This window comes from Lethenteron reissneri, chromosome 4 (genome assembly GCF_015708825.2).
Source record: "Lethenteron reissneri isolate LAM-NWPU_2019-01 chromosome 4, ASM1570882v1, whole genome shotgun sequence".
Lineage (NCBI taxonomy): Eukaryota > Metazoa > Chordata > Hyperoartia > Petromyzontiformes > Petromyzontidae > Lethenteron > Lethenteron reissneri.
The window spans coordinates 9,727,654-9,740,731 of NC_083782.1; the positions used below are offsets into that span (position 1 = coordinate 9,727,654).

Below are 13,078 nucleotides of genomic sequence, written 5' to 3' on the forward strand. Positions count from 1 at the left end.
ACAAACTCAACACAAAACGCAGTTCTGCAGAAATAACTTTTCAATCCAGACGATGTAAAAGTGCATCGCTCCAGTGGCTTCCGAATATCGGAAAGGAAGAGCGTTGCAGACGGCCGCAGAAGCGCATCTGAAAGCGCCACGCGATGCGGCGATCATCATCATCATCGTCGTCGTCAAGGGTGGCACAGTCGGGTTTTTTACAATGGGGTTTAATTGTCTTTTTATATTAAACCCGATCATCTGAGATTGGGAGAAATCCGTTTTAATTGGTTCGAATTGCAGAACCGCACTTCGCCAACTTCTCAACGATGGGCTTCATCCATTCCAAGCTCAGGAACTCACTGGCAGTGCCCACGATTGTGGAAGAGAAGCTCGTGTTCATCAAGACCAACCTGCCCGCCGCATTCTACGACTACCCCGTGCCCAACGGCCCCCCCCCCCGAGTACGATAGCAGCACCGACGAGGAAGCAGCCTAAGCCTTGGATCAGAGTTTCGTATTCATCAAACCAGGTTTTAATTCCCCGAAATCGGGTTTAATTGTATTAAAGAAAAAACCCGATGCCTGCCGCTGGAAAAATCGGGTTTTTTACACCCATGCCGCCACCTGTGGCAATCCTGCGATGGGGTAATCCGGCTCTCACTCCGTCTCCTGTGCAGGTCCTCGTGGATTGGTTCCCTTCACTTGGCCGCCACTCGCTTTCTCTTCTTGGCCATCCGCCATCATCCCTTCTCCTGTAATGGCGTGTCCAGCCCAGGCCACGCTGACTGTTGCTCGCGGTTTAATCGAGGTCATTAGCTTGCCTGTGGCCTCCGAATCAACGAGACTCTCTCTCTCTGTCTCATTATCACTCCACGCTTGCATCTCTCCTCACTTCTTTGGTTGCTCAGCTTTTCAGCCGTCTTTGCTGCATTTTATTTGATAGTTTAAAGTTTCGGTTTGCAAAATAAATGTTCGATTCGGTGCACAACAGCTGCAAAAAAATTAAATGGTTTCCTCACGCGCTTGATGTTGATGTTTGTAACTGTTAGCATGGAGATGGGAAGTGATGTCATCGTGCACTGTAATTTTTATCAGAGCTTCCTCCGCTAACCCACTTTTGCAGTAACCGTTAATCAGTTTTTTCCAGAATGTGCGGCTGATGCAGTTTCAGGAGCACTTTTAAACGTCGTGTGCAGTGCAAAACCACCCTCGTACGGTCCGCAGTTGGCCTCCTGCCCATCGGTGGGTTATAACTGCATCTTTGGACTCGTGGTCTGGAAACTTTTGCACGAGGTAGCCATGTACTGCACTATAACATCTCATCTCTCGTGTCTTGATGATTGATAAAACACCGGCCTTCCATAAATCTAGAATAAACTCTTTTTACTCTACCAGGTAGGGCCCACTGAGCTGTCTAGCTCTTTTTCAGAAGCAACTTGGACATCATGAATGATATCTCAACGAGAGGTGGCTTATCGCGTGGACTTTTATAGCAGTGGCCAAATACTCAAAAAACGCGTGGTGATGTCGATTCTGAACGTGGAGCAGAAATAAAACGGAGGGCCCGGAGAAAAATCCACAAGACAACGGGGAGAGGGAGACACGCAAACTTCAGATATACAGCAGTGGTCGTGATCGAGCCCACGGCCTCCTGTCCGTATACCAGGCGAGGGGGGTAATGTCTCTCCGTTGCAACACCCAAATCTTTCTGTTTACCCCTTCCATTCTGCTCCTATCGTCCAGAATACACACCCACGGTGCATCAGAATGTCTCGTGTTGCCTATTGTGTTTTATTCCCCCCCCCCCCCGGTTGTGTTTTCCAAATGCGCTGTAGGCATCGGGCCACGAATCTCTCGCACACAGTGGTGCATCACGCCGTGTTAGAGAACCAACCCACGTGTTTGAGAACAGCCCGCAGAAAGGAGACTTCACAGAACTACTTCTGAGATCTCCTCGGGGGGGTTCTGCTCCTCCACCGCTTGCGGCCGTGCCGCAGATTTGTTCGCCGCACGGCAGCCATTGCACGCAAGCGGGATTCTCAACCGCTGGAACGTTGGCAAATTAATTGACGTACAGATTTACGTGTGGCGGGAGGGTTTTTTGTTGTTGTTGCAGTCATCGGTGACCGGGCTGAGGCCATCCACTCCGCTGCGCTTGAGAATGTCGTTTAATCGCGGGTGGCTGCCCAACGGAACGGCGATCGGATCGCGGCCGCTCTGATGCCGACCTCACACGAGCGTGCACCCATCCCATGGCGGTGACCCCCCTCCCGTCCCCCAGCCTTTGTCTGGCGCACAAAAGATCCTCGCTTGCTCGCCGCACAGTGCGGCTTTCATTGGCGCGCCTCTCTTTTGAGGCTCCGTGCCGCTCTGCCAAAGTTTCGGCTGCTAGGAGAGGGGCGGGGTGCGGCGGGGGAACGGACGGTTCGGATTCGCGGGCCGCGCGATGTTTGCGGCCAACTCGGCGGTAGGCGGCGAGCTCGTGAAAACGCTTCCACGTTGGGCGACGCGCTCGATTGTGCGCTCGCCTAATGAATGGCTTCGGGGTGCTCTCGAGAGAAAAAAACACTTTAGCTGTTAAATGCGAAGCTTCAAATTGTAATCGCCATCGTTTTGGAGAAGGGAAATAGCGAAATGGATAAGCGGATCGTACGCCCCCTTCGCATAACAAACAACAACAAACCAAAGTGTATCTTCACACGACCCGTCGGCCGCACAGCCTTCTGGGAGCGCATCATTTAGGCAGCTTTATTCCCGTAAAACATAACGTGAACCGGCATTTGTGGTCACCTGTTTACCCAGCGCAGACCGATTTATGAAGTCTCGCCACTGTCACAATCAATGTGTACATCTTTGCACATACAGTCCCGTTGTCAATCCACTGCTGGATGAGTGCCCTCCCCACAGCGTGTGAGAGTTGAAGGTGGGCAGCATGGACGTGAGCACAGTAGCCGCTGCTGCCCTGCAGTGCTCACCACATAGCTGCGCTTGGTATCTTACACAGTCACCCGTCCCAGCACGTGCTGTACTATCCAGACCCAACCCAGCTTGGCTTCCAACATCAGATGAGATCGGGCACAGATCTTGAGCACATTCCGGGTTATTTTGGTCATAAGTGTTCTCACGAGCCCTGAATTATAATAGCAGCATTCATTAGGCCAGAGTTGCTGCCCATGAGAGCAGGCGCTGGTGGTCGTCTATACTGCGACTGAATTCTTCAGTGAACACTCCCCATTCTTGCAGTTCTGTTATCCGCGACTCAAAAATCAAACCAATCCGTGGCTCTTCCCGTTTTGCAGTGGGGTATACGCAGCGCTGCCGATACCATCCGCCGCTCTGCGGATAAATGGGGAGGGGAGAAGCAAGCTTCAGGTGAATGTTAAAACCTGTCCTTAAACCTGCGGTGTCTGCAGTTTAAGAGGAAGGCCATGGGCAGTCCCCTCCTTCTTCTGTCGTATGCGGGGAGTTGACCGGCAGCGTTCATACGTTCGTATCGAGCTTTGTTGTGGACGGCTTAAGAAGTAGCCTGGTGAAAGTTTTCAATAGTTTAGTTATATATATCCATTCTCTTTGGTTAATTTATACTGTAGTAAACATTTCCTTGCTGTGGTGTTCACACCTGATGATGATTGCTTGTGTTGCAATCAAAACGTCGTGATTTAATTCTCATTTTTACTTTATTTTCTTTACCTACGTGACTTTACCGAAAGAACCAGAGAGTACCAAATGCAAGGCAGCAAAACGACGATGACGACGACAATCCAAGCCCACGGCAACAAATTGGCAACCGATCCCAGTGCGTTCGGTATCGACGCACCGTGCAGACACGGTCACCGTTGATGGTCTCGCGCAAAGCGAGCTCTGTATCTGATGGGCGGCCGGAAACCACTTGTGGAGGTTTCCACGTTTTAATTACGGACGGAACCAAGTTCGCCCTTGACGCGGCAAGCTTCGTTTTGCAATGATGTCTCCGTTCGTGGATTAAAATTGACTTTTGTGCAAACTGCGTGCGTGCGTGCGTTGCATTGTACGTCTCAAAATCGTTTTGAAGTACCATGCGTCTGGATCGTGTTTGTCATTCACGCTCCGCTATAACCGCACAAAAGACAATTTTCATCCTCGCAGAGGCTTGTGGCTGTCCATCGAACAAAGACGGTCATCTTCAATGCGTGGTGCTTTCACATGCGCTTCTGCGGCCGTCTGGAACTCTCTTCCTTCTGATATTAGGAAGCCATTGGGAGCTATGCACTTTTAAGTCATCATCTAGATTGAAAACTCATTTCTTTAGAACTGCTCTTTGTGTTTAGTTTGTTGTCCTTCCCCGGCACTTATAATTAACACGGTTGGCTACGTACGGTGCGAAAGAAGTTCAACACACATACAATTTGCTAATGCTCCGGGGCAGTGGCCCTTCTGTGAGCTCTTGATTATTCATAGGTAACAGTGGCCTACAGCCGCTGTAAGCTAATTTATCATTCACTTGAGAGAAAATATTTCTACCGACGTTAATGACCGCCACCCATTGCCCATTCGAGTAGCGAGATGCGTGAACTCTGGCACGTGCGTGCATGTGTATGGTCACGTGCGTGTGTGTGGTTTCGTGCGTGCAAGGCTCGTGAACTCTGACACGTGCGTGGAATCCCGTGTGCCAACAGAGGTCCCGCACACACTGGGCTCCTTATCCAAACGAGTCCCTTATCGCAAAGTGACTACCTACAGTCCATAAGCCACGCAGGGTTCATTGTGGTGCGCGTGTGTGTGTGTGTCTGTAGGTAGATGTGTGTGTGTCTATGCGAGCAGGTGTGTGTGTGTGTGCGGGGGCGCAGTGGTGAGCACGCTGCGTTATGAACCCGGAGACCCGAATGCGATTCCTGCTCACAGCCAATATCAGTGGCGAATATCTGTACCGGTCTCGAGCTTCCCCCCTAGGTCAACTCGGCCTTAAATGAGTTACCTGGTGCAGTGTGAAAACGTCAACAAAGAAAGCCAGGCGTGATGTTTTCTACTTTTACCCCTTGCGTGCCGTGCCGGCCTTCATAGGTGCCCATTGACAGCCCTTGCCCCAACAGTCTGCGTGTCTCTACGCGGTGGCTTTGCCTCCGCTCTCTATGAGCGTGAATATGTAGTGGGAAGGTGGTGACGCAATGGCTCGCGTTCAATTCCCGGCCACGGCTGGGGATGATGTCATCTCAACTGGTCGTGGGCCTCTCCGAGGTCGGCTCGGCCTTCAGTGAGCACCTGACGGGTGGTGTGTGAACAGCAGCACTGCGGAGACTAACAAAGGCCTCGGCAAGGTTATGGCCGCACCACCGTCAACTCGTGCGTTTGTGACCCTACATAGGCGCTCGCAAACAGCGCTTTGACCTAAGGGTCTCCGAGGCTGAACAGGGGAATCTTTCGATTTAAAGCTTTCGTGACTGCAGTGATTCATATTCTTGGTTCTTTCGGGCATAATATGACTTTGAAACCCCCCGCCCACCTCCTACACATTCCACAAGTAGTGACTAATCCCATATCTGCATTTCCCATAAATATGCTAAATTCCTCTTGATATGCAAATTCCTTTGTCAAGGCGCTCTTCCCCCTCCAACCCAGCTTAAATATACGCTTCCAAGCCTGGTGGTGTTCATTCAGACGCTGTCTTTCCGACAGACCTGTTCTTCACCTGAGGACGGCTGCTTGCGTTGTGGCCGAAACGTCGTGAGAATGATTTTATTATGTTTTATTTTATTTATTTTATTATTTCCCTTCTATGTGACTTTACCGGAAGAACCAAGAAGAGGGGAATCTTTCTTTTGTGTTCGAGGAGGTGGTGCGTGCAAGGCAGTGGCTATGGTCCGTGCCAAGCAGAGTTTGATCAAATGAACACTGAAAATGTTCTGGTGCCTGCGTTGGGGTTTCTTAATGCCTCACGCCAGGTGTGCACAAAGGATGCAATTACTCGCCGCTTGGGGTTTAGGGCGTTCACAATGCTCCCGAGTGGCCGCACCTGACCAATGGAATTCAAAGCAGGGAAAACAAACTACACCGAGCAGGAAACGACGACACAATCTGTACAGGATTAATTTGATTCATCTCGGACATTGTTGGCAATGCAGGTGTGTGTGTGTGTGTGACAGCTTCTCGCTTACAGCACTTGCCCCGAGCTGGCTCTTGAGGCTATCGCGGTGATCTTTGTCTCTGTGTACGTGTGCGCATATCCACGTCAGGTTTTTTCTTTTACGTGCACAACTTTGCGTCTGTGTGTGCCCCTGTGCTTGTGTGTGTGCGTGTGTTGATGTCTAAGTGTGGGGGGTGGTAGTGTAGCGGTTTCCGCGCCGTGCTACGACCCGGCGACCCAAGTTCGATTCCAGCTCGTGGCCAACACCATTGACGATTACGTAAACCGGTCCTGGGTCTGCTCTAGGTCGACTCGGCCTCAAATGAGTACCTGGTGCGGTGTGTAAGCATCGCCACTGGGGAGACAAAGGCGGCCGGGCGTGGTTCTGGCCACCCACCCCGTCGTGTACCGTGCCGGCCTCCATAGATGCTAACAGCAATTGGGAATCTGTTATCGTGAATGCCGAACTTCTTTCGCACCGTACGTAGCCAACCGGTGCTAATCGCGAGGTATGTGGGGGAAGGACAACAAAGGAAACAAGAAGCAGTTCTAAAGAAATGACGTCTAAGCGTGCGTGCGTGTGTCTGTGTGCGCGTTTTGTGAGTCAGATCGCCCAGAAGTACGACTTGCAGAAGGAGCAGGAGTTGCGTGCGTGGATGGAGGAGATCACCGGCCTCTCCATCGGCTCCAACTTCCAGCTGGGCCTCAAGGACGGCGTCATCCTGGGCGAGTGAGTGGCCCCGCACGGCACGGCCGCCCCCACCAATTCTGGTTCCGGTGGCCCTGGAGGTGGAGCTGATGATGGGCTGATGTTAGGGAGCTGCAGAGTAATGATGAAACAAAAACTAAACTTTTGTTTTTGACCAGGTAAGGCCCACCTAGTGTGTAGCTCTTTTTCAGGAGTGACTTCGCCGCAAATGATAGCCCGGCGAAGTGGCTCATCATCGCGTGGAAATTTAAAGCGGCAGTCAAATACTCCAAACGCGTGATGTTTATTCTAAATGAGGAGGGAAAAACTGCAGGTCCAGGAGGAAAAATCCACGGGGAGAGCTCGAGACACCGCAAACTCCAAATAGCTTCATTCTAGATTTGAAGTTTTCGTGACTCCAAATAGCTGTTTGGTTTCTATTACTCATCGACCTCAGATGTCCACTCATTCTGGCCGCACGTGAATTATTCTGGATCCGGTTTGATTCCTGGTCAAGGCTGCAAATAAAACGATAAAACTGCACGAGCGCTCTACACTCGGCTGAATGTTTCCAGGTCTCCTGGGGGATGCGGCGGCGGCGATGGCTGGCGGCGTGAGGATTTGTGTGCTCGGCTGACGTTTGCCGTGTCCGCGCGAGGCTTTAGCGCGCCCCGTGGCTTTGTTTAACTTTGGGGCTTATCGAGGTCTGACGGTCGTCGTCGTTGTCTGTCGCTGGGATTGTTTTCTGTGTTTGTAGGCTCATCAACAAACTGCGCCCGGGCTCCGTGAGGAAAATCAACCGGTCCAAGCTGAATTGGCACAAGGTAATGGCACATTTGTCCTTTTTCTGTTGCGCGTGTGTGTCTTGTGTGCACAGTATGGGAAGCGGTAGTGTAGTGGTTAGCACACTGCGCTACGAACATGGAAACCCCGAGTTTGATTCCCGCTCGAGCAATAGCAGTGGCGAATATTTGAACACGTCCTGGGCCTCCTCTAGGTCGACTCGAGTACCTGGTGCGGTGTGTAAACATCAGCACTGGGGAGACAAAGGCGGTCGGGCGCGGTGCTGGCCACCCACGCCCTCGTGTGCCATTGCGGCCTGAGTCGGTGCTACTTGCTAACAGCACTTGACCCAACAGTCAGTGCAGGCTATACGGGGGGGGGGATCTTTGTCTCCGTGTGCACTATGATCCCTGTCACCCGAGTTTGATTCCCACCCATGGATAGCACCAGTGGCAAGAGGCACGTGACCCTAACGTGGGTCTCCTGATAGGTCAGCTCAGCTTGAAAGGACGATAACTTTGTGTGGTGTGCAAACATCAACACAGGAGAGATAAAGGTGGCCGGGCATGGCGCTGGTGACACCCAACCCCTTCGTATGCTGTACCAGTCTCATACGGGGCAGCACTTGGTCAAGAGGACATGTTGATATGCGGTGCATTTGTGTCGATACCTCCTGGATTTTTGTTTGGCGTCTCCATGTTTGGTGATTGGTACCTGAGCCTATGCTGTACCAGACCTGGGGTCACTTGACAAATAGAATTGTGCAATTGACGTGGTTATCTGGCTTGGCCACTTGAATGTTGAATCTGCATCGGCGGCCGTACGGAAGAAGGCTGCAATTTGTCGTGAATTGTGGTCACGGTGTGTAAAGGTAAATGTGATTTCAGTTTGCATTGCTTTTGTAATCGATCCCATGACCGGTCTTTTAGAATCAACACGCGTTTAGAGTATTTGGCTGCGATAAAATGTCTGCGTGATAAGCCACTTCGTTGAGCTATCATTTGTGGCCAGGTCGCTACTTAAAAGGAGCTTCGTATAGCTCAGTGGGACTTATCTTCTTGGTTCTTTCGGTAAAGTCACGATGAAGGAAAAAAATAAAAATAAAACATAATAAAATACAATTCTCACGACGGTTCGTTTTATTATTTTATTATTTCCCTTCTACGTGACTTTACCGAAAGAACCAAGAAGATGAATCCCTGCAGTCACGAAAGCTTGAAATCAAGTGGGACTTACCTGGTAAAATAAAAACATCGTTTTAGTGTTGGTCTCGACGTATACGGAGTAGTCGGCTGGACGTGCTCAACATGGCAACTTGAGAGACGAGTTGGCACCTGGCCTCACCGTTGCCGGTCGCGCCATCGCCGTGCCGACCTTGACGGGCGCGCACACGAGCGACGCGTTTCGCCACGGTGACTCCGGGGCTAACCGATGATGGAATGGGGTCTCCCTCTCTCCTCCGTCCCCCCGTGCTTGCGACGCAGCTGGAGAACATCACCAACTTCATCAAGTCGATCCAGGAGTACGGACTCAAGGCCCACGACATCTTCGAAGCCAACGACCTCTTTGAGAACGGCAACATGACGCAGGTGCAGACGACCCTGCTCGCACTCGCCAGCATGGTAAGCTCACTGCCGCCCTTCGTCATAGCCCTTCGTCATAGCCCTTCGTCATAGCCCTTCGTCATAGAACATGATTTAATTGCTACGAAGAAAGGGGCCGTTGTCTGAAACCTTTCCGATTTCACACATCCTGTACAGTATATATATATATTTTTTATTTTAACGTCAGAGTTGTCGGATGAATCCAAAAGTTGCTCTCTTTATTTCTATGCCAAGTCGTGTGGCGCCACCTTGTGGGCAATGCGATGAAATGTCTTTGTTTGGGGGGTTTTAAACGAAATAGATATTTCGGCGTCGAGCAATGGCGGAGCCAGGATTTTCAGGTAGGGGGGGGCAACCCCTCCAGCAATGAAAAATGATAGAGGAGTTAGTAAGTAAGGACTTGTCCCTTGCTTGTTATTTGACGCGTGTGCGGCGATGGCGCCAGCCATCGATCGAGGGTCGAATTCGAACCGCGTCGTGTGATCGGCATCGCGCTCGCCGAAGCTGTTGATGCCTTCAGGGAAGTCGTGTCCTGTATACGCAACTGCGCACAATTATGTGAGTTACTTATAACTGCTTTGTCGTTACTTATTGCCAATTATCTCAGAGTCCCTGGCACGTAATAATATGCTACACAGTGGTTGTGGGGGTCGCAAAATGCCGATTTATTACTAATAAACCCCAATGATCCGATCGAAAAAGATAGTAGTACACTCAGTAAACCGTCTCGCTCTGCCTGCGGCTCCTAGTCACGTGCCACCGCCTCGTGGCCTACTCCAGTGTTTACCTGTGACCCAGAAAATATCGAGGGAGAGATGAGTCGCTACCGGTTCGTGTTTTAATGGCGGGGAGTTAATTTAATTTTAAGGAAACAGAAGAAATTATCCACAAATCTGGCTGTCGCCTGATGAAGCTGGTTGTAATTACTGGCGAAACGTCGTACTCAGATTATAAATTATGTGGCTTTGCTCTCCAACACACCGGCATGCTGTACTAGTGACGAATTGGCATGTTCTGTTTACGTGGCAACCCTTACTAATTGGCCGTGTCGGGTGGTGGCGGGTTTAACGACACATTTATATTTATACTCTCTGGTTCTTTCGGAAAAGTCACGTAGATAGAAAAAAATAATAAAATACTTTACCGAAAGAACCAGAGTGGATTCCTGGAGTCACGAAGGCTTCAAATCAAGACCTTTATATTTACGCGATCTAACCCAAAAACCACCTATGGATAATATTGGGTCGCGAAAGCCTGCTACGTGTTTGATGGCGGGGAGTGACTGCCCTCTGCTGGTAAACACCGTGACACTCGGCAAAGGGGGGCACCACTACATTAGCGCGGTTGGCTACGAACGGTGCGAAAGAAGTTCAACACACATACAATTTGCTCATGCTCCGGGGCAGTGGCCCTTCTGTAGCTCTTGATTGTTCATAGGTAACAGTGGCCTACAGCCGCTGTAAGCTCATTTATCGTTCACTTGAGAGAAAATATTTCTACCGACGTTAATGACCGCCACCCATTGCCCATTCGAGCAGCGAGACGCGTGAACTCTGACACGTGTGTGCATGTGTATGGTCACGTGCGTGCATGTGTATGGTCACGTGCGTGCATGTGTATGGTCACGTGCGTGTGTGTGGTTTCGTGCCTGCAAGGCTCGTGAACTCTGACACGTGCGTGGAATCCCGTGTGCCAACAGAGGTCCCGCACACACTGGGCTCCTTATCCAAACGAGAGTCCCTTATCGCAAAGTGGCTACCTACAGTCCATAAACCACAGGACTGAGCGTTTGGCTGTGACCCCAACGTTCCCACGACGGTTAGAGCAGAGGCACCGACGCCTGCGCCGGGGGCTGTGCGAGGGACCGGCTGGCTCGATCCACGAGTGGCTCGCCCCTGACGCTCGCGTGCGCGCACGCTCTCTCTGCCGTGGTCCCGTGTGTCAGGCGAAGACCAAGGGCGTGCAGACCAACGCGGACGTCGGCATCAAGTACGCCGACCAGCAGCAGCGCAACTTCGACACGGAGAAGATGAAGGCCGGCCAGTGCGTCATCGGCCTGCAGGTGGTTTGGGCTGCGCTGTCACGTGTGGGCCCCCCCCCCCCGTCTCTTCTCTCCCCACGTGTACCAGTGTCACCTCGGTGCAGCATTGACGTTTACGGAAGTGGCGACAAAATAATTAGTCGATGGAGTGTTGGGTTTTTTGTTTAGTCTTCGACGACGAGGACTGTGATTGGACAACATTTATTGCGCGTGGCGATGACTGCGACGACTTCCCGGCACAGAGCGAATCTCGTCTCGCGACTGTGACGAGACGCAGTGAACGAGTCAGAGTGCACACGCGAGCCCGTGTCGTTTAGTAACGCTATTAGAGACTGCAGTGCAGTGAGAAAATACCAAAAATGGTAATTGGCTATATTTACACGCACATAAAAAAAAGTTTTACCGAGTTCACTGATTGGCTGACCTTATAATACAGGGGTGGGGGAATTACGTGCCACTTACACAAGCGTGTAATAACCAAGAGCGGGGACCCTGCTTAGGTCAACCTAGGGCGCAAGAGAATGACGCGTGAACCTCACGAGCTCAGACTTGGGATAAGACTCCACGGGGCCTGGCTGCCGTGGCCAAGGGGCACGGCTGAAACAAACAAACAAAATGCTGACTGCGCTCTCACGCCCGCGTCAGTCCAACGCTGAAGCGTCCCTACCCACTCGAGGACTGGGACGAAGGTCGCCTGCTACGTACTGCCTGCTACGCACTGCCCACTACGTACTACCCACTACGTACTGCCTCCTACATACTGCCCGCTACGCACCCCACGTTTTCGTGGTAACGACGACTTTTAATTCTCCCAAATGTGTACTTGCGTTTCGTTGACTCCCCCCCCCCCCACCGGGAGAGGGTTGATGGGGTCAAGTGACCCCCTCGTCAGTATTTTCAACTCGTGCCCTTCGCTTGACTCGTCGAGCGCTCCGGCCGCATTGCCACCCAGCCAGATTTCTAATTATACCACCGGTTACATTTCCCAGGAGGACCCGGCAGTGATATCACCGGTTATATGGGGGCTTGACGGTGCCGAGATGTTAGCGACCTCTGCCGGTATCAAGGAGGTCGTAGGGTCGATCCACATCCTGTTGACACCTGTGTGTTTGGCGTTTGCATGTTCTCCCCGTTTAGAGTATTTGGCGTGCTATAAATTTCCACGCGATAAGCCACTTCGTTGAGCTATCATTTGTGAAAGCCAGGTCGCTTCTGAAAACGAGCCGCATAGCTCAGTGGGGCCTTACCTGGTGAAATAAAAATAGTCCAAAAATCCGATTTAGAGCCAGCGGATTGGCGTTGCGGTGACGGTGATGAACTCGCAGCAGCTGGAAGTCCGGCAGTCCGTCACCCCTTTTGGAGCCAACAGAATTATACTTTGTTGTGCTTTATGCAGTGTAGACAAAACGGTCCCCACTTGGTAGTGAAGGGAGGGGGGGGGGTTATGGTAGAATTTCCACAACTGCCTGGGGATCATCGACGGAGGTGAACTCCTGGCCACTTTGCTCGTTTGATCTAGGAGACTATTTGAGCGAAGAGAAACGTCCCCCCGGGCCCTGTGCCAGCTGCCTCTTCGTCTTCTGTTGTCGCGCGCAGATGGGCACCAACAAGTGTGCAAGCCAGGCGGGCATGACCGCCTACGGGACGCGTCGGCACCTGTACGACCCCAAGACGCTGACTGACAAGCCCATGGACCACTCCTCCATCAGCCTGCAGATGGGCACCAACAAGCACGCCAGCCAGGCACGTGCGGGGGCCCAGCCGGGCACGTCCAGACACCAAACGCAAACCGCCGCTCGTCGCACTTGGAAAATCGCTCACCCGGCCGATCACCATCCCCCTACTCCGCCAACCTTCCCACCCAGCCGCATTTAAACCGCC

At 51.8% G+C, this 13,078-nt stretch overlaps 1 protein-coding gene across 1 annotated transcript in view; it reads left to right on the plus strand.

Moving 5' to 3' along the window:
• Nucleotides 1-13,078, plus strand: part of LOC133350351 (calponin-2-like) — a 45,146-nt gene that overhangs the window by 28,616 nt on the left and 3,452 nt on the right. The window contains exons 2-6 of the mRNA XM_061564645.1: nt 6,690-6,811; nt 7,527-7,593; nt 9,037-9,174; nt 11,102-11,218; nt 12,794-12,940. Of these exons, the coding sequence (XP_061420629.1) occupies nt 6,690-6,811; nt 7,527-7,593; nt 9,037-9,174; nt 11,102-11,218; nt 12,794-12,940 (591 nt within the window). The remainder of the gene's footprint in view (nt 1-6,689; nt 6,812-7,526; nt 7,594-9,036; nt 9,175-11,101; nt 11,219-12,793; nt 12,941-13,078) is intronic.